Below are 22,310 nucleotides of genomic sequence, written 5' to 3'. Positions count from 1 at the left end.
GGAGAAATTGGTTTTCCCAATGAAATTCATTCCGAAAGAATGATTTCCACGGGACTCGGATCTGCCCCTGATGCTTGAACCATATCATTTGTTTCTGGGCTGGAGAAGCTGTTTTGGACACATCTTTGTTCCCTGGCTCTCTAATGCACGGAATCGAAGCGACTGAAAATCATTGTGGGAGTGCAATGTAGTCATTTATTTTAAAAATTCTGTAAATTGCCAGAGGCATTGAATACAGTGTAACATATTGTCAAACCCAGGATGTAGTCGCTATAGCTAGGATTAAACGAACACTCACAAACAGAGTTAGCTCAGAAATATAGTTTATTTAACACTTGCAGCAAGGAGAGGGAAAGCGAGAGGCAATACAATAGCATGTCTCTCAGAAGAGTCGGTACTCTCCCTCTACCAATGGGGCAGTCCCATCAGTTCATATACATGATTATTTGCGATCACCTCATGTCTCAAAACAATTCTTGCTGTTGATTGACAAGCAATATTCAGTCATCACAAGTTTAATTATACATTTGCAAACAGGACAGGACAAGGACACTGGTTCTGCTCTAATTTATCTACATTGTTGCTTAAAAAACAACTTTAATCTTATCGTAGTCTAGACACTCTGTACTTTTCGTATTTTAGTCCTTTTACATTCCCACAATAGGAGTTCAGATACAGATTCTGATTTGGGAGACAGATGGACTGCCTGTCAGACCCACGGGAATCTCCCTCCTATACGCCTGCCTGTTCAGTGGGGAAAAAATAAACATTTGCAAGCTTGAAATTCAGTTCCTGCAAATTAAACATGAGAGGCTTGTGCACTTTCTTGGGTTTAATATTTAATGCATTTCATATGTATTCACAGAATCATAGAATATTACAACACAGCAGACCATTCGGCCCATTGTGTTGGTGCCGGCTTTTTGGAAGAGCTACCCAATCAGTCCCACTCACCCACTCTTTTCCAAATACTCCTGAAAATTTTTCATTTATTAAGTACCTATCTAATTCCCTTTGAAAATTGTTATTGAATGTTTCCACCACCCTTTCAGGCAGTGCATTCCAGACCGTAACAACTCTGTGTAAAAAAAAATCTCCTCATCTCCCCTCTGGTTCTTTTGCCAATTATCTTAAATCTATATGACCTGGTTACTGACCCACCTGCCAGTGGAAACAGTTTCTCTCTATCTACTCTATCAAAAACCCTCGTAATTTTTAACATCTCTATTAAAATCTCCCCTTAACTTTCTCTGCTCTAAGGAGAACAATTTCAACTTCTCTAGTCTCTTCACATAACTAAAGTCCCTCATCCCTGGTATCATTCTGCTAAATCTCTGCAGCCTCTCCAAAGCCTTGACACCTTCCTAAAGTGTGGAGCCCAGAATTGGACACAATACTCCAGCTGAGGCCTAACCAATGACTTGTAAAGGTTTAGCAGAACTTCCTCACCTTTGTACTCTGGATTTGTATTAACAGCTTTGCTTCCGTCATGCCACAACAAGTGAGCGGCATCATCACATGGCAGGAATTGGTCACAAATAAGCTTCGACGACACAAGACACGGAGAAAGCCAACCCTGGAATGTCTCACAGGAGGTGGTATCGCTCACTGAAAAACCTTCAGTTTTTAACAAATCAAACATTGCCACCTAGAGGCAAAATATTGGTGCTTTTTGCCAGGCAAATAGGGAAAATTGCAAAGCTGAAAGCCTGATCTCGAGCTTTTTTTAAAAATAACTTTATTGCTTCATCAGATTATTTTTTTAACAAGTGATTTTTGTCTGTCGCAATTTCCGTAAGGTTTTGAAAATCTGCAAGGTTTAGTATCCAGTCTGTTCTGCTTTCTGTTTCCCTGCTCACAAGTCTTATTAAAAAATACTGTATATCCGAGAGTGAAATGCAAAAGACAAGTAGGAGATTGGTGTGGCATGATAAATTCTGCTGCCTTTGGGAAATGGTGATGGAACAATATCACCAAAACTGACCTAATTGCAATCTTCCAAACCTCCTAATCTCAAATAGAATTGTTTGTTTGTATCTAATCCAGCAGGAATCAGAGTTATCCTAACCTAGATTACTACCTGGTCTGAAGGTGGCTATGATAAAAGGCTGTGGTTATTATAGCCAAGGAGGGATCAATTCTCTTGCTTATGGAATTTGATGATGGAATAGGGAAGATTTGAAACGTTTGTCCCTCTTCACACAGGATTGTGACGATATAGAACGTTCTGCCCAAGAAAGAGGTGAATGTGAACCGATAGAGGTTTGAATAAGCGACAGACAAGAGACTTAGTAAGTGGTACGGTGAAAAGGTGCGATATTGGGTTAAAGGATCTGCCAAGATCTAAAGCTGGTGGAACAGGCTTGATGGACTGAGTAGCCTCTTCCTGGTCCCTATGTTCCCTGAATATGCTGCTGAAATGAGTTATGTTAATCAATAGCACATGGTACATGTGCAGTCCACTAAAATAATGCGATCATATTTCATGAACATTTTTGTTCCCATCTATATGGTGACTGGTGATCCTCAGTGAAAGCAATCCTTGACTCCTGTGTGACTGACTGAGAATAACAGCAACTTTCTAAGAACAAAAACAAATTACATTTATGTAGCGCCTTTTGATTTCAGAAGGACGGCCCAAGGACTGAAGAAGATCAAAACAAGCTGGTGAAGAAAAAGTTTTTGTACAAATGCTCAAGGATATAGTGCTAACTGATAACAAAGGAGGTGGTGCATTAAGCTTGAAGAAGCGTTTTGGTTTTACTTTTTTCTGAACTGGAATGTAAATTATTTCCCCATATGGGCTGGTTTCTGTTCCATGGGGTGCCATTCTCAATTCCAGATGCATATTTTTCTCTTATTTTGCCCATTTGAGTTCCACCTCAACGGGGTAATGATCGCTGACATCCAGAACCTAATCACAAAGAGAAAGAAAGGAATTGGTCTTTGGCCCTCAGTGTACTGAACACATTCTGTTATCCCCATTTCCTAGGTAAGAAAGTTGTAAGAAACGTTCAAAGGGGAATTGTACTTGAAAAGGAAAAATTTGCAAAGATATGGGGAAAGAGTGAGGGAATGGGACTGATTGGGTAGCTCTTCCAAAGAGCTGGCATAGGGATGATGTGCTGAATAGCTTCCTTCTGTGATGTAATATTCTGTGATTCTACATAAGAACATAAGAAATGCTACACGAAAAAAAGATCAAGGTCTATCTGGTTCACCTTCCACCTTCCTGGCAGTCGCAATCACATATGTTCCGAACTGCCTATGTACTATATCCCATAATGTTATTTCCTAAAAGAAAACTATCTAATCTGCGTTTGAAGGAATCAACACTTCCTGCTTTAACTGTTTCCCTAGGGAGCCTGTTCCACAAGTTCACTATTGGCTCCATAGATTCGTTCTAAATTTATCCCCTTCATTCACAGCCCGTGTCCTCTGGTTTTACTATTCAGGACTAGTTTTAACAACCTGTCATGATGTACATTGTCTAGCCCCTTTAGGATCTTAAAGACAGCAATCATATCACCTCTCAATCTTCTCTTTTTCAGCATGAACATGCCCAATTTACTTAGTCGCTCCTTATAGTTTAGTCCCTCCATCCTCTCAATCATTCTGATTGTCCTACTGTGTATCCTCTCGAGTTTTCCCATTTTCTTTTTCCGGTATTCCAGCGACCAGAATTGTACACAGTACTCTAAATATGGTTACACCAGTGATTTATCCAGTGGCAGGATTACCCCACTATTTTGGCTTTCTATTGATCTTTTGATACATCCCAACATTTGGTTTGCTTTACTCACTGCCACAGAGCATTGCTGCAAGAGCTTCAATTTATTGTCAATCAGGTTGGTGTCATCTGCAAATTTAGCCACTGTGCTTGCGACTCCTAGTTCCAGATTATTTATAAAAATAATAAACAACAAAGGTCCCAAAACAGACCCTTGTGGAACTCCACTGGTATCACTTTCCCAGTCTGATGACATTCCCTGGATTCATTCGGTCAACAAGTTACACATCCATTGTAATATACTTCCACTGATTCCCGCTTTCTTTACTTTCAGTACCAGCCTCTCAAGAGGAACTGTATCAAAAACCTTACTGAAATCCAGATATACAACATTCACAGCCTTAACCTTATCAAGCTCCCTTGTCACACAGTCAAAGAAAACCAGTAAATTAGATTGGCGAGACCACCCCTTCATGAAACCATATTGGCTATCATTTATGATTTTATTTCTGTCCAGATGCTCCATGATTTTATCCAAAATAAGAGTCTCTATAATTTTACTCACAATGGACGTCAAACTTACTGGTCTGTAGTTTCTTGGTTTACTTCTGTTACCTTTCTTCAAAATAGGAGTAACATCTGCTTTTCTCCAGTCCCCTGGCACCTCACCAGTAATCAATCCCACTCCCCCGCTCTCTTCCCATAGCCCTGCAAACTTGTCCTCCCCAAATAATTACCTACTTCTCTCTTACAAGTTGTTATTGAATCGGCTTCCACCATCTTTTCAAGCGATGCAAACAACTCGCTGTGTGAAAAAATTTCTCCTCACCTCCCCTCTGTTTCTTTAACAACTATTTTAAATTGGTGTCCTGGGGTTACTGACCCACCCGCCAGTGGAAATAGCTCCTCCTTGTGCACCCTATCGAATCCCTCATAATTTTAAAAAGTTCTATTAAGTCTCCTATTAACCATCTCTGCTACAAGGAGAACAATCCTAGCTTCTCTAACCTCTTCTGATAACTGAAGTCCCTCATTCCTGGTACATCCTGGTAAATCTCCTTTCCACCCTCTCCAATGTCTTGATATCTATGCGTTAAGGCTTTGACTTGCAGAGTTCGCAGGAACTGAATGGGAACCCACGCTCCAAGATAATATTTAATTCATCAAAATTTTATATTTCGTATATTTTAGTAATCCTTGCACTTTGTATAACACCTTTCATGGTATAAATCAAGAAATATTTAGTCGAGAATATTTTTTTACCACTGATGTAGAAGGATATTTAAATGAGATACTTGAGTATGATATGGGCGAGAGAAAGGGGCATTGGAATTCAAAGATTTGCCAAGCTCTAACAAATTGGTGAATAGGCTTGATGGGGTCTGACACAATACAATACAAAATTAGATTTGTAAAGCGCCATTCATGTCGGGAGGACATCACTGGGCACTGAACAGTCAGGGATTAGTTCTTGAGCGGGCGGGGTGGGGATCAGGGAGGGTGGAGGGCAGAGAGAGTAGGAGGGTGGCTGAAGGCACGGTCGAAGAGAAGGGTTTTGAGGCGTGCCTTGAGGCAGCAAGGGAGGGAGCGAGGCGAAGGGAATATGGGATGGAGTTCCAAAGGGTGGGGGCAGGGAGGCTGAAGGCCTGACTGCCAATGGTAGGGCAGGTCAGGCAGGGGTCATGGAGCCGGCCGGAGTCTGCTGAGCAGATGGAGCAGAAAAGATGATAAGGGGTTAGCAAGTTGTAGAGGTAGGAGAGCCAGTGGAGTCGGACAAGGGTGAGTGTGATGGGGTCACGAAGCCTGGTGCGGAAGAGGACACAAGCTGTAGAGTTCTGGATGATCTGCAACTTGTGGAGGGAAGAGTTGAGAAGGCCAACAAGCAGTCGAGCCTAGATGTAATGAAGGCCTGTATGAGGGTTTCAGCGGTCTGAGGGGTGAAGCAGTGGCGGAGTCGGGCAGTATTGCAGAGGTGGGAGAAGAAGAGTGGGTCATGGCATGGAATTGGGGGAGAAAGGATAGTTGAGGATCGAACAAGACACCTAGGTTCCTGACTGGCTTGAGGTGTATGCATCCGTGGATCCTGATGCTGCCAGTGCCTGAGGTACAGAGGCGGTGGAGTGAGCCAATCAGGAGTCTCGGTCTTGCTGATGTTCAACTGTAGAAAGTTGGCTCTCATCCAGGACTTGATGTCTAACAGACAATCTGACAGGACAGCAGTGATCCTGGAGTTGAGGGTGGAGGCAGAGGGACAGAGTTCGGTGTCATCCACATACATGTGTAAATTGACCCCATGTCTGCGGATATCACCAAGAGGGAGCATGTACAGGAGAGGAGAGGACCAAGCTCTGAGGAACACCGCACAAGATGGTGCGGGAGCTGGAGGAGAAGCCGTATAACATACCTCCTCATCTGTCAGTTCCAGAGTTTTCTGGAAGTTGAAGGGCTTTGCAGAATCTGGAACGATTGACTGGTAAAGTGCATCTCCATAGACAACAATCCTATCAACAGCAATCCAAGACAGCAGCAGGTTAGATAAGGAATGAGCTGTTCATTCTGCACACAATAACGGAATACACTGCCACAGGGGAGCGTGGTTGATGCAGGAACAAAATAAATGCACTTTTCTGCAGCCGTAGCAGGGAGACAAGAAGACTGTTTCCTTCCTGGGGCCAGGGTGAAGGACGTCACTTCTGGGCTGGAGAAAAATTTGAAGCAGGAGGGAGTGGATCCAATAGCTATGATTCACATAGGGACCAATGATGTAGGTAGGACAGGTAGGGACGAGTTGAGGCGCAAGTTCCGGGAATTGGGAGTTAAGCTAAAGAGTAGAACTTCGAAGGTATTAATATAGGATTATTACCTGAGCCAGAAGCAAATTGGTACAGGCAAAAAAAAAAATTAAAGAACTGAGTACCTGGCTGAGAGAATGGTGCGGAGGGCAGGGGTTTCACTTTATAGGCCACTGGCACCAGTATTGGGGGAGACAGGACCTATTCCAAAGGAATGGACTCCACCTAAACAGGGCTGGGACAAATGTCCTGCCAACACGAATAAATGGGGAGGTAGACAGGGCTTTAAACTACTAAGGGTGGGGGGGTAAATTCAATCACAATTAAAATTAGGACAGACGAAAGTGGGAGAGCAGATTAACCAGGGAGATGAGCAGAGGGTGTCAAGCGGGGAAAGGAAGCCCAGGGATAGGGTACTGGTGAATAGGACTAATAGCCCAAAGTCAGAATTAAAGGTGCTATATCTGAATGCGCAAAGCATTCGAAAGATGGATGAGTTAAATGCACAAATAGAAACAAACAGGTATGATCTGGTAGCCATCACCGACACAAGGAGATCAAGGGTGGGAGCTAAATATTCCAGGGTATGTGGTGTATAGAAAATGTGGTAAACGAGGGGGGGGGGTTGCCCTGCTAATAAAGGATGGGATAAAAACAGTAGAGAGGAAAGATTTTAAATCAGAAAAGCAGGAAGCGGGAGTAGTTTATAGACCCCCGAACAGCAGTCACAGTGTTTCTCAAGATATATATCAGGAAATTAGCAGAGCATGTAGCAAAGGAAAAGCATTACTTGTGGGTGATTTTAATCTGCACATAGATTGGGACAACCAAATTGGGAAAGTATGATAGAGGAAGAGTTTATAGAATGTATTAGGGATAATTATCTAGATCAGAATACCGAGGAGCCAACCAGGGAACAGGCCACATTAGACCTTGTTTTGTGCAATGAAGCAGGACTGATCAGCAAACTGGAAATTAAGGCTCCTCTAGGGCAAAGTGATCATAATATGATGGAATTTAGCATTAAGTTAGAGAAGTAGTTAAGTCCGAAGCAAAGGTTTTAAATTTAAGTAGAGCCAATTTTGCTGGTATGATAGAGGATTTAGCCAAAATAAACTGGGAAATTAGACTTAAGGTTTTGACAGTAGACCAGCAATGGCAGACGTTTAAGGAGATAGTGCAAAATTCCCAGCGAGCACGTATTCCTTTGAGGAATAAGAATGCCACGGGAAAGGTGGCCCAACCGTGGCTAACCAGAGCAGTTAGGGAAAGTATAAAGTTAAAGGAAGAAGCCTATAAAACTACTAAGATGAGTAGTAAACCCGAGGATTGGGAGAACTTTAGGGATCAACAAAGGAGAACCAAAAAGGGAGGGAGAAAATGGAATATGAGTGCAAACTAGCGAAGAACATAAAGACAGACTCCAAGAGCTTTTATAAATATATAAAGAGGAAGAGACTGTCAAAGGTAAATGTGTGTCCCTACAGGCAGAGACGGGGGGAATTATAGTAGGGGACAAAGAAATGGTAGAGCCATTGAACAAGTACTTTCCTACTGTCGTCACCTTTGAAGACACTGAAAACCTATCAAGAATAGAGGGGAAACAAGAGGAGAATGTTAGCGAGCAACTTGTGGGAATTAATATTAGTAAAGAAATGTTTTTTGGTAAATTGTCAGGTCTTAAAACTGATAAATCTCCTGGACCTGATGGCCTACATCCTAGGGTTTTAAAAGAGGTGGCTACTGAGATAGCGGATGGCTTGTCTTTGATCTTCCAAAATTCTCTGGATTCTGGAACGGTTCCCATTGATTGGAAGATTGCAAACGTAACACCACTATTTAAGAAGGGTGGGAGAGAAAAGATGGGGAACTATAGACCAGTTAGTCTGACTTCAGTGGTAGGGAAAATTCTTGAGTCCTTAATTAAAGATGTCGTTATGGGATTCCTGGAAGACCATAAAAAGATTAGGCAGAGTCAACATGGCTTTACAAAAGGGAAGTCATGCTTAACTAATCTTTTAGAGTTTTTTGAAGATGTATCTAGCAGGTTAGATAGGGGGGAACCAGTAGATGTAGTATATTTAGATTTTAAAAAGGCATTTGACAAAGTGCCACCCAAAAGGCTATTGCACAAGGTTAAGGCCCACGGAATTAATGGGAACATATTAGCATGAATTGAAGAGTGGCTAACGGGTAGAAAACAGAGAGTAGGGGTAAACGGGTCATTCTCGAATTGGCGGGATGTGACTAGTGGAGAGCCACGAGGATCAGTGCTTGGGCCACAGCTATTTACAATTTACATCAATGATCTAGACGAGGAGATTGAATGTAACGTATCGAAATTCGCGGATGACACTAAACTAGGTAAGCTCTGAGGATGGTGCAAAAAGATTGCAACGGGATATAGATAGGCTAGAGTGGGCGAGTAGGTGGCAGATGGAATTTAATGTGGGGAAGTGTGAAGTTATTCACCTAGGTAGAAAAAATAGAAAAACAGATTATTTTCTAGAGGGGGAGAGATTAGACAGTGTTAGTGTGCAGAGGGATTTGGGTGTCCTTGTGCACCAGTTTTAAAAAGTTAGTTTGCAGGTGCAGCAGCAACTAAGAAGGCGAACGGCATGTTAGTGTTCATTGCATAAGATTTAGAGTACAAGAGTAGGGAAGTGTTGCTGCAACTGTATAGGGCCTTGGTGAGACCGCACCTAGAGTATTGTGTGCAGTTTTGGTCTCCTTATTTAAAAAAGGACATACTTGCCCTAGAGGGGGTGCAGCGTAGATTCACTCGGTTAGTTCCTGGGATGAGGGGACTGACCTATGAGGATAGGCTGAATAAACTAGGGCTGTATTCTCTAGAGTACAGAAGAATTAGGGGAGATCTGATCGAAACATATAAGATTCTTAAAGGGCTGGATAAAGGGTCTGAGGGTCTGTTTTCCCTGGTAAGAGAATCTATAACCAGGGGTCACAGTCTTAAAATTAAGGGTCAGCCTTTTAGAACAGAGTTGAGGAAACATTTCTTCACTCAGAGGGTAGTGAACTTATGGAATTCACTACCCCAGAAGGCTGTAGATGCTCAGTCCTTGAATATCTTCAAGGCTGAGACTGATAGATTTTTAAAAAATAGAGGGATTAGGTGATATGGGGATAGGGCAGGTAATAAGAGTTAGGTCTGAAGATCAGCCATGATCTTATCGAATGGTGGGGCAGACTCGAGGGGCTGAATGGCCTACTCCTGCTCCTAATTCTTATGTTCTTAAATGTTGCAATTATGCGAAAGCAAGAGAGATGTTACAATTGTAATCCTTGTAAGATTACTGCATAATAATAATAATAATCCTTGCATTTGATATAGCGCTTTTCACGTCGGGAGGATGTCCCAAAGCGCTTCACAGAACACACTGTAAAGTGAATTGACTGTATATTTGTGGGTGAACGCGGCAGCCAATTGCGCACAGCAATGTCCCACAAACAGTCATGGATTGAAAATGACCAATTTATTATTGTTTTTTTTTTGGAGGGATTATTAGTGGAGTGATTGTATTTTGCAGCCAATTTGTGCACAGCAAAGTACCATAAAGCTTTGTAGTCAATGACCAATTTTATCTAGTAGATTGTGGGCCAGGACACCGGGAGAAACTCCTTTCTCTTTCTGAGTAGTGCCTTTAATATCCGCCTGAACAGGATGCTCATTTAACATCTCATTCGAAGGAACACATGACAATACAGCTGTCCACTGGATTAGAGTAATTGGATGAGAGACGAGGCATTAAACCCAGGTCCTTTCTTGGTGTGTGTTAAAGATCCCATGGCACTATTCGAAAAGTGAAGGGATTATAATCTACAAGTTCTTTCAGTTCTTCAAGTAATGTGACAGCAATTGTCTATATATATAACAACACATATATATAACAACACAACAACGAAGAGGAGGGAATGGAGGGGAGTGTAGTGTAGGACTGGGAGTCCAGAAAGCTTGTGGTTCATTCTCTGGTCGAATGTTAAGGGACTGTCCTGTGGGGTGGGGGGAGCTGAGTTGGCTGTAAGATAATGTGCTTGCGAATGTCAGAAGTAAGAGAAGGCTAAATAGCCTGTAAGGTTTGGGTGTCACCTGTCATACGCCTGGTCTGTGTTGGGGTTGGCTGTAGTGTCCTCGTCATCTCCAATGAGCCAGTGGAAGTTGGGATCCGTGCGAAGTCTTATTGTCTTCATTTTCCTCTTGGATACATACCTGCCGTCAGCATTGAAGTCACCTAGAATCATGATGTTCTATGGAAAGAGGAAGCATCTCATGAGGCATGATGTGATCAGACGGGCCTCCAGGCTTAACATGTTAAATGTCACAGCAGCTCACTCAGTTTAGGACAAAGGTTTGAATCCCACTGGGATTCAATTTAGTTCTTCACCCTTTCAAGGTCAATAAAATAATTATCAGATACAAACATAATAAACCTTACTTTTGGTACAGTAACTTTCCCATCAGGGGAAAGCGGTTCACAGGATATAATGTAATATGCAGTGACTGTGTGTTTTGTGGACAAACATGGCAGCCAGTTTGCAAACAATGTCCAACAAGAAGTAAATGATCAATTTTATCTGGGGGATTATTGGCCAGGACATTGGGATAAACTCCTTTCTCTTTTTGAATAGTATCTTACAATAAGATCTTTAAAACATTCCCCTGAAAAGGCAGATGGGACCTCAGCTTAACATCTCATCAGAAAGACAGCACCTCCAACCTCCCTCAGCACTGTTTTGAAGTCAGGATAGACAATATGCATAAGTCTCAATGTGGAACTTGAATCCACAACCTTCTGTCTCTGAGGCAACTCGATAAACATGGTCGAAAAGGATGATTTTAAGGCGGGACTTGAAAAAGGGGAGAGAGAGGCCAAGGCGGAGGGATTGCGGGAGAGTGTTCCAGAGCTTCGGGGGTTGTGCTGAATGTGCGACCTCCAATGGTGGGACAAGCAGGAGGCCAATGCCAGTCGAGCGGAGACCATGGATTAGGGAGTGAGGAGGTCGGAGAGGTAGTGAGGTGCAAGGAATGAAGAGATTTGAACATGAGCGTGAGGATGTTAAAGTTGATCTGTTCAGTGATGGGGAGCCAGTGGAGGCTGGCCAGACTGGTGAGATGTGGGTACAGAGTTTGGTCCGGGTCAGTATGGGGGTGGAAGAGTTCTGAGTGAGCTGGATTTTTTGAATAGTGGAGCCAGGAGACTGGTAAGGAGTGTGTCTGAGTAATCTAGGCGGGAGTGGACAAATGCATCCACGAAGGTTTCGGCTACATTTGGGGTAAGGTACAGTCGGAGGTGGGCAATGTGGCGGAGGTGGTGGAAGGCGGCCCTGGTCAGGGAGCGGATGTGGGGAAGGAAGGACAGCTAGGGGTCGAACCGTACGCCTAGGTTGTGCACTGGTTCGATGACTCTGAGGGAGAGCCCGAAGAGGATGAGGAGTTCAGATCTGCAGGAGTGAAGATGTTGGCTTCCTTCTTGTCCACATTCAGCTGCAGGTAGTTTGCACTCATTCAGGTCCTGATGTCTGGCAGACAAGCTGAATGAACATCGGCGACTTGGAGTTGCAATAATAATAATAATTCTTACATTTGATAAGCACCTTATCACATCATTGAGATGTCTCAAAATGTTTCGCAATATACAGCAGAATCCGCTTTAGCCGGATGTCGGTTAACCCCAGTAAATTGGGATGAAACTCCTAGCCTCGATTCATTTGCATTCTTGTCTGTTTTAAATACGCCTGTTAATTAAGATGAATATTTGGTTAATCCGGGCAAAATGCTGCACTGATCACCGATGGGTCACCTCACTCAATATTTCCAGTGGCTCCTTCAGCCAGGAGCGACTTTGGGATGGAGATGGGAGGAGTCACATTGCGATTGACAGTGGACTCCAGCCATTCATAAGCGGCTGGGGGAGTGAGGAGCGTGAGGGGCCAGTGACTATATCTGGTGGACGGGATGGGACCAAGTAGTGCCAGCTCGAGGAGGTGGAGCCGTTGCTACAACTTGGTCGCCTTCCCTTCCAATGGTAATGGCAATGGGAAGTATGAGGTCTCAGCAGAGGAGACGCTTTAGTGAGCAGGAAGAGAAGAGAAAGGTAAGAACTTCAGTTATCAGACAAAACTCCTTGCCCCGATTCGTACAGCTAAAGCAAATTCCACTATATATTGTAAAGTGGATTGACTGTGTATTAACTCTCCTTATCAGGGAATGGGAGCAAGCAGCCTCTCCTTTGGGTCTGAACAGGTTCTGCAGAGACAAATCATCTGACAAAGCCACAAAACACACAGTCACGATACTTCACAGTGAAACCTTTGAAGCCCTTTGAGACATCCTTTCGATGTGAATTTAAAAGAAGTGACAAAACTGTTAAAAAAGGACATGGGATCCCTGGCAAGGAAATTATGTTGAACCTTTACAAAATCACCTCAACTGGAGTGTTGTGTCCAATTTTGGGCACTACACTTTAGGAAGCTATCAGGGACTTGAAGAGTGCAGAAAAGATTTATAAGAATGATACCAGAAATGAGGGACTTTATACGGAGAGATTAGAAAGAAGCGAGAGACCTTGGTTCGATTCCCGACAGGACAAAATGTTGGGTAAGCTTCCTTACTCCACGTGCCTCTGTTTACCTAGCAGTTAGTATGAACCATCATTGCCTCCATCTCCTCACTGAGCCTCACCAGCTCAGCCCAGCAGGATAACCATGGCTCGCTGATCACTCCTGTTCGCTCCAAGTCTCAGTGTGCGCATTTTGGCTGCTGCAATTGACCCGAGCTGTTTCCCCAAGATGTTCCTGACCCCATCCCCTTCCCTCCACTACTCCTGCTCAACCCTCCTCTCCCTCCGCCTGTCCTGACTCCTACCCCTCCTTGACTCCCCCACGGCCTCCCTCTGCTCCTCCCTTCACATTCTCCGTCATGCCCATCGTGGTAGACGCTGTCAGCTGTCCTACAGCACCCTGACCCCACACTCGCTGCAAGACCCACCGGCCCTCACCCATGGGAGCCAACCTTTCCTCACTCACTCACATCCCCATCCAACCCGTCTGCCCACCCCCTTCCCCCTCTCATCTCCCCCACACTCCCATTACTAACTGTCCCCTCCACATCGGTCTGCAGAATGTCTGCTCACTCACCAACAAGTCCCTCACAATCCACGACCTCACCTTCGAGGAAAATATTGACAAATCCTCGAAAAATCCTCGCCCTCACCGAAACCTGGGTCACCCCAGGTGACACCTTCCCACTAGTTGAGGCCACACCTCCAGGTTACACCTTTCACCAAACCCCACAGCCTAATCGCCGGGGCAGTGGTGTGGCTCTCATCTCCCGGTTCCCCCTACTCCTCCGGAACCTTCCCCTCCTTTGAACACCTTACGCTCTACCACCCCTCCAGGCTTTCCTTCAAAATCCTCCTTGTTTACCATCCCCCCAAACCTTCTCCCACTTTCTCTCGGACATCTCCACCCTTCTATCTTCCCTCTCCCTCTACTCTGAATGCCTCCTAATCTTAGGCGACTTCAACCTTCACTTTACCCCCTCCTGCTCTACCTCTGCCGACTTCTCTTCCCTCCTCTCTTCCCTCAACCTTTCCCTCCTCATCCACTCCCCCACCCATGACCATTCTCTCAAGGCACAATTGTGAGCTGCCGAATGCTGCCAAATCTAAACTAACGGTCCATCGGCAGATTTGGCTTCACCACACCAAGATCTACCGCTGCGCTCTTGCCCCTGCCAAAACTTCCTTCTATTCAAAGGTTATCTTGGAGGCAAAGGACAACCCCAGGCTTCTCTATTCCACCACAAATTGTCTCCTCCGTCCATCCTCCCATGCCTCGCCCATCCTCTCCTCAAACTCCAACTGTGAGGAGATGCTGGACTTCCTCGAATCCAAAATCGAGGGGATACATTCAGCCACCTCAGCCCCGTCCACAGCCACCCCCACATCACCTCTCCCTCATGATCCACCCCCCACCCAAAATTCTTTCGACCCTATCTCTCCCTCCTCCTCACCATGACTGTCCGCAAACTCAAATCCACCACCTGCTCCCTCGATCCTATCCCCACCTCTCTCCTCATCTCCCAGCTTCACCTTCTGGCCCCTCTCCTGTTCGACATTATCAACGTCTCCTTGTCCACTGGTTCAGTTCTCACACCCCTAAAGATAGGCATCATCACCCCCCATCTTGAAAAAACCTTCCCTGGATCCATCCTTCCTCTCCAGCTACTGCCCCATCTCTAACCACCCATTCCTCTCCAAGGTCCCAGCGACGAGTCGTTGAGTCCCAGCTCTGCTCCTTTCTCTCTCGCCATTCCCCCTTTGAACCCCTCCAATCTGGCTTCCGCGCTGCCCACAGCACGGAAACAGCCCTGGTCAAAGTCACTAATGATATTCTGAACATCTGTGATCAGGGCTTCCACGTTCTCCGACCCACCCACCCCACCATTGGCGGGAGAGCCTTCAGCCATTCTGCCCCCAACCTCTGGAATTCATCCCCCAATCACTCCGCCTCGCCCCCTCCAAGTCCCACCTCAAGACCCTCCTCTTCAAACATGCCATCGGCCACCCCCCTTCCCCTCCCCTCCCTTCTCCCTTCCTGACCCCAGCTCGGGTCTGAAATGCTGTACTCTGTCCAACACCTTGGGACGTCCTCCCGACGTGAAAGGCGCTATACAAATGTAATCTTCTTGTTATTATTGTTTACCTACCTAGTTAGTATGAACCCGATTGTTAGTCGATTGACAAATCGCTTTTCCGGGGGTAATAATTCCTTAAAAAAAATTGGTCAATTAAATCCACGACTGTTTGTAGGACATTGTTGTGCGCAATTGGCTGCTGTGTTTCGCCCACAAAATATACAGTCAATTCACTTTACAGTATATTCTGTGAAACGCTTTGAGACATCTCGAACATGTGATGAGCTGCTAAATCAAATGCGAGGATTATTATTATTAGAGCAGAGAAGGTTGAAGGGAGATTTAATGGAGATGCTCAAAATTATGAGGGGTTTTGATAAGAGTAGATAGGGAGAAACTGTTTCCTCTGGCAGGTGGATCGGTAACCAGAGCGCACAGATTCAAGTTAATTCGCAAAAGAACCAGAGGGGAGATGAGGAGAATTTCTTTTACCCAGAGAGTTGTTACAGTCTGGAATGCACTGCCTGAAAGTGTGGTGCAAGCAGATTTGATAATAACTTTCAAAAGGTACTTAAAAAAGAAAAATTTGCAGAGCTCTGGATTAAGAGCAAGGGAGTGGAATTTGTTGGTAGCTCTTTCAAAGAGCCGGCACAGGCACAAATCCCATCGGTATCCTGGCCATTTCCTTCTGTGCTGTAAGTAAAAAAAAAGCCAGGATTATTATTATCAATGCAATGCCCAGTGTTTCTCATGTATGCAAGTCTATACACGTTCAAACTGTGATTTAAAGCCCAGTTGGTCTCCCCAATGCTGAATTTAAGAGCACAGCACAAAGATAAGGATTGCCTGAGCCCAAACACTGGCTGGATTATCTGAACTCTCAGTGGAATTAACTGCCTATCAAACGGGCATCCAGCTGCCAATCATTGCTGGAATTCCAGAGAATTCCAACCACAGTAAAGCAGGTCACTCCGCAGGGAGAGAGGTGCTGGAATTGGAAGTGGTGAATTAAGGGACTGAAATAGAAAAGATACAGAATTAAAGGCTGGAGAAGAGGTCAGGTCTATTCACGAGCTTAGGAAGGAAGCTATTTTTATTGAGCTAAAGTGCAATGAGAGATTAAGAAAGTATACAGTTGACTGGGAATGATGTAACATGTATTACTAGCTAGTACCTCTAACTCGTACCTCTTTGCAAATCGTAGGTAATCAGTGTCCATACTCGGGTGCCAGCCTGGCTCAGTCAGTAACACTCTCACCTCAGAGTCTGAAGGTTTGTGAGTTCAAGCCCCATGTCAGGTCATTGAATTTATATCGTCAAGGCTGTCACTCCAATGCAATGCTGGGTGAAGAACTGCATTGTTGAATGTGCCGTTGTTCAGATGAGTCTGAAGTCCCAATTGCCTGTTCAGGTGGACATTAAAGATCCCATGGCATGCTTGGAAAGGAGAAGGGAGTTTCTCTCTACCAGTGTCCTGGCCAATAATCCTCCAAATAAAATTGGTCACTCAGTTCATGGTCTTTTGTGGGACTTTTACAATTGTTGCTTTACCCAAATGGAAAGCCATATTCACCTTCAAAACACAGAGTCACTACACTTTACAGTAAATCCTGTGAAGTAATCTAAGACATCCTCCTGATGTGAAAGGCGCTGGATCCGATGTAAGAGATTATTCTTATTTATAATTGGGTTCAGAATTCTATGATTCTATGTTGTTAGGTTGACAGTTTGTAGGTTCCTGGTCCACCACCAGATGGGGACGCAGTCTATTCTAAAGATACCTAATCGTATCAGCTGTTGTCCTTAGTGTATAGCTGCCCATTCAACACAATGGGTGAGATTGCTCCAGTAATGTGCCTTAACCTTTTCCTCTCCTGCATTTACCGCCAAAGAGAACAGTACTGCCCATGGGTGATATTTGCATTTAACAGGCCAGCCTTGTATTCCGTCTCTCTCTGGCATGACATTGCCAATTTAATATCTCCAAGCGTCTCTCTGCTGTGAGCTGGCTCCCAACTGGCCACAATAGTCAAATACAAATGCATCAGCTAACCGAGCAAGCAGGCTTTCCCCACATCTTGCTCGCTGGATTCAAGCCCAGGTTATAGCAACAAAAAGTCTGCATTTTGTCAGGGTCCCTACAGATATCACACACAAACACACACTACATGCAGAAAGCAACAAAGAATTCAACACTGTGTAAAACTGGGTCACACACACACCAAAAGCACGGTTGCTGTTCAGTGATTAAGGACTGATAAATGCTGACGTTTATCATGACGAGATGTCAGCTTGGCTCAGCTCTGGATTAATAATCCTTGCATTTGATATAGCGCCTTATCACATCTTCGAGACATCTCAATACACTTCACAGAATATACTGTAAAGTGAATTGACTGTATATTTTTGCATTGTCGGGTAAGACATTAAAATCGAGATCCCATCTGCCTTTTCAGGTGGGTGTTCAAGATACTGTGACACTGTTTAAAAATACACAGGAATTTTCGTTGGTGCCCTGGCCAGATACATTGGCTAGTTACAGTAATACATTACAATGTATATTTATACCTCATTCTTCACATCAGGACAATGTCCCAAAACAACTGAGCTGAGGGTGGGGGGGATGATGCTCCAAAGGGCGTCCAAAGAGGAAGGTCTTGAGACAGAACGAGACGAGGAAGGGAGTGAATCGGAAGGACTCTGGGATGGAGTTCTAGAGAGCAGGGACAGAAAGGTTTATGGTGGGGTGGAGGACATGAAGTAGACCGGTGCTCGCAGAGCAAAGGGAGTAGCCGGGTAGATAGGTTTTGAAGAGGTCGCAGAGATCATAATGACAATCCTTGCATTTGATACCGTGCCTTATCATATCGAAGTGTTTCAAAGTGCTTCACAGGATTTACTGTGCTCACGTGTATGTCAAATGAAGGTGAAGCAGCCTCCAATTTTAACCACAAACAGGAATGAGTCTAATCTGACCCTCCAGTGCAGTGATGGGGGTATTTTGCATTGTTGTAGGTGTCGTCTTTCAGATGAGATATTAAACTTAGGTCCCGTTTGCCTTTTCAGGTGGATGTTAAAGATCCCATGGCACTATTCGAGAAGGGAGTTTTTATCAGTAGCTTGGCCGACAAACCCCCAATTAAAATTGGCTGTTTGTAGGACGCTGCTGTGTGCAAATTGGCTGCTGTGTTCTTTGATGATATTCAATCACTAGACCTGACAGCAATCCCCTATGGAGGGCTTTGATATGGTTTGAAGCTGTAGCTGCTATAGGAATATTATTGCTTGTTATTAATGATGGAAACGTTACACTACTGTGACAACCCTCCCATCCCACTGTGTAATAATAACAGTAATAGTTGCATTTGATATAGCACCTTATCACATTGTTGAGACGTTTCAAGTCGCTTCACAGAATGTATTGGCAAGGTAATTAAGTTTATATTGTGGGAGAAATACAACAACAACAAAATTACATTTGTATAGCGCCTTTCACATTGGGAGGACATCCCAAGGCGCTGAACAATCAGTGATTCGTACCCGAGCTGGGGTCAGAATGGGGGAGGATGGAGGGCAGGGGTGAAGGTGGGTGATCAAAAGCAAGGTTGAAGAGGAGGGTCTTGAGACAGGTCTTGAAGGAAGCAAACAGAGGGGGCGAGGCAGAGGGACTGCAGGGTGGAGTTCCAGAGGGTGGGGGCAGAGTAGCTGAAGGCCCCTCCATCAAACAGGGAGTTTGCAAGCAGAGAGTTTGCATAGTCGAGCCTGGATGTTATGAAAGCCTGTAGTGTGAGACAGTGGCGGAGCTGGGCAATGTTGCGGAGGTGGGGGAAGGCAGAGCGGGTCATGGCACAGATGTGGGGTAGAAAGGATAGTTGAGGATCAAACGTTCAACTGTAGATAGTTAGCTCTCATCCAGGACTTGATGTATGGCAGGACAGCAGTGTACCTGCAATCAAGGATGCAGGCAGAGAGGTAGAGTTGGGTGTCATCTGCATACATATGGAAGTTGACCCCATGTCTGCGGATGATGTCACCAAGAGGGAGAATATAGATATTGAAGAGGAGGGGACCAAGGACAGAGACCTTAGGAACGCCGCACAAGACGGTGTGGGGGCTAGAGGACAAACCATTTGTGGAGATGAAGTGGAGACCATTTTTTTTGAGGGATTGTTATCCCCGGAAAGTGATCCGCCAATTGACTAACAACCAAGTTTCTACTTACTGTTAGGTGAACAGAGGTATGTGGAAGAAGGAAACTTGCCTACAGTTTTGCCCTGATGGGGAATCAAACTAGGTCCTCTCGCTTGCGAGGCGAGTGCATTAACCACTACACTATGGGACTCCATGAAAACTCAGTGTCCTTGTTCCATGTACCTGCGACTGTGACGTACCTCTGTGTTCCAATCTGATTTTACTTTCAGGACGACATCGTAGAGCTCGTCAATCTCCTTGACTGAATCATTGGGGGTCGTGTGCTGAGGAATGAGGACAAAGTCCTCCATGCCTGAGATCACAAAGATCACAAAGAGTCCAGTCAGTGTCACTGATGCTGGGAAGCAACCACACACTCAAAAATAACCCATCAATGTTTAAGTGCTGAGTAAATGTGTATTTTATGCCTGGTTACTGAGTGCTGGGTACCAGAAATGGCGGGTTATAAACTGCGTGCCACCAACAGTATTATACAGGGTGAATCACCTTACTTCTTAAAGTTGTTACTCCTAGGTCTATAGGAGATGTTCACACTGCATGCCATGTAGGCCTTTACACATATAAACTCAGTAACAAAAACTTTCACACAAATGCAATGAAAGACTTTTCCTGTAATAGCGGCACACTCTCTCTGAATGTTATCTTTAAAAAAGAACGTGATTAATAATAAAAACCTCTATGGGTAAGGACTTCTCATTCACCCTGTATATAACTCCTCTGACCACAAAGTTAGTTACATGGGCTCACTCTTCTAAACACAAGCTACTAAAATCGATTATAGGGTATAAGCACATCACTGTGTACAATCTTCTCTTCATTGCAGTGTAAAACTATACATGCTGCTGTCTTACTTCCTCTCTGAAGCACATAACCACAGGAAGGGCTTCAACAAGTGATGAAACCAGAAACCACATTTGCATGTCTGCACCAAGTCAGCCCATTTCAGCAACCTGAGGTTAGGACTCAGCATGTCTGCATTTTTATATCTCTTACGACAATAACAACTTGAATTTAACAGCACTCTTCACGCGGGGTACAGACTCGGAGCGCTTAACAGTGGCGGAGGCTGATGCCGAACAGGAGGGATGGGGGAGGTAACCATAAGCACGGTCGAAGAGGAAGATCTTCAGGCGTGATCTAAAAGAGGGGAACGAGAGGGCAAGGTGGAAGAGCTTTGGGAGAGTGTTCCAAAGCTTTGGGGCTTAGTGGCTGAAAGTGCGGCCGCCATGGTGGAGCGGAGGGCACGAAGGACAAGCAAGATGCCAGAGCCAGCGGTGCGGAGGTGGCGGGTAGTGGAGTAGGGAGTGAGCAAGTTGGAGAGGTAGGGAGGTGCCAGAGCAGAAAGGGATTTGTAGACAAGTGTGAGGATTTTGAAATCGATCCGTTCTGTAATGGGGAGAAAGTGAAGCCTGGCGAGGACTAGTGTGAGGGAGTATGGAGTTTAGAGAGGATACACTCGAGCAGAGAGCCGGAGTGAGGCGAGGCCAGAGTGAGAAGGAATTGGGTGAGAGTGGGAATTAGGTGCAGAGGGGGAAGTATATCTTCTAAACGACAATAATACAGGAATAAATAGAGTGAGAGGAGAGAATGGCCTGGCAGGTGATGTGTGAGGAATGTGGTATGTGGGAGTTGATGGGAGGGCAACCTGAGCCCGGGCGACATCATCTGCAGCAAATGTCTGCAACTGAGGAAGCTCCAGCTTAGAATAGCTGAGCTGGAGTCTCAGGTGAACACACTGCACAGCATTAGAGATGGGGAGAGCTTCCTGGACAGTTTTATCCTGGAGCCAGACACTCCCACAAGTCCCAGGGAACATTATGTTGCCAACCATGGACAGGACTGTGTGACGGTCAGACAGGCACGTAAGGGGACCCGAAAGAGAGGGACAGAGGAACCCTAAGCTTTAACCTTGTCCAATAGGTATGAAATACTTGCAACCTGTGTGGACAAGGAAGTCTGTGAGGAAGATGGGCAAACTTAACCCAAAACCTCTATTCAGGAGGAAACACTGGGAATAGTCATAAGGAATATAGTGGTAATTGTGGATGAGACAGTCAGGAATACTGGCACACTTTTCTGCAGCCGTAGCAGGGAGACAAGAAGACTCCGTTGCCTTCCTGGGGCCAGGGTGAAGGACATCACTTCTGGGCTGGAGAAAAATTTGAAGCAGGAGGGAGTGGATCCAATAGTTATGATTCACATAGGGACCAATGATGTAGGTAGGACCGGAAGGGATGAGTTGAGGAGCAAGTTCCGGGAATTGGGAGTTAAACTAAAGAGTAGAACTTCAAAGGTATTAATATCAGGATTATTACCTGAGCCAGAGGCAAATTGGTACAGGCAAAAAAAAATTAAAGAACTGAATACCTGGCTGAGAGAATGGTGCGGAGGGCAGGGGTTTCACTTTATAGGCCACTGGCACCAGTATTGGGGGAGACAGGAGCTATTCCAAAGGAATGGACTCCACCTAAACAGGGCTGGCAACACGAATAAATACAACAACAACAACAACAAGATTCCATTTATAGAGCGCCTTTCACATCGGGAGGACGTCCCAAGGCGCTGGACAGTTGGGTCAGGACCCGAGCAGGGGTGAAATGGTCAGGGTGAGGGAAGGGAAGGAAGGGAGCGAGGAGGGAGGTAGACAGGGCTTTAAACTACTAAGGGTGGGGGGCAAATTCAATCACATGCAATCCGTCACAATTAAAATTAGGACCGATCAAAGTAGGGGAGCAGATTAACCAGAGAGATGAACCAAGTGTGCCAAGCGGGGAAAGGAAGCCCAGGGATAGGGTACTGGTGAATAGGACTAATAGCCCGAAGTCAGAATTAAAGGTGCTATATCTGAATGCGCAAAGCATTCGAAAGATGGATGAGTTAAATGCACAAATAGAAACAAACAGGTATGATCTGGTAGCCA

General features: G+C 45.0%; 1 protein-coding gene across 2 annotated transcripts in view; it reads right to left on the bottom strand.

Annotated features, from left to right (window-relative positions):
- Positions 1 to 306: 306 nt before the first annotated feature.
- dnase1l4.1 (deoxyribonuclease 1 like 4, tandem duplicate 1) overlaps positions 307 to 22,310 on the bottom strand; it is a 47,172-nt gene continuing 25,168 nt past the window's right edge. Inside the window, exons 6-9 of one of the 2 annotated variants that reach the window (XM_007890244.2) lie at positions 19,570 to 19,682; positions 10,631 to 10,788; positions 6,135 to 6,231; positions 307 to 2,914 (exon numbers count right to left, since the gene is read on the bottom strand). In XM_007890244.2, coding sequence (XP_007888435.1) covers positions 2,858 to 2,914; positions 6,135 to 6,231; positions 10,631 to 10,788; positions 19,570 to 19,682 — 425 coding nt within the window. In that variant the 3' untranslated portion in view covers positions 307 to 2,857. The remainder of the gene's footprint in view (positions 2,915 to 6,134; positions 6,232 to 10,630; positions 10,789 to 19,569; positions 19,683 to 22,310) is intronic. The other variant, XM_042339765.1, reaches the window with a different exon arrangement.

The sequence above is a fragment of the Callorhinchus milii genome, unplaced genomic scaffold (genome assembly GCF_018977255.1).
Source record: "Callorhinchus milii isolate IMCB2004 unplaced genomic scaffold, IMCB_Cmil_1.0 Scaffold12, whole genome shotgun sequence".
In the NCBI taxonomy this organism is placed as follows: domain Eukaryota; kingdom Metazoa; phylum Chordata; class Chondrichthyes; order Chimaeriformes; family Callorhinchidae; genus Callorhinchus; species Callorhinchus milii.
This window is presented reverse-complemented; position numbering and strand designations above follow the sequence as displayed.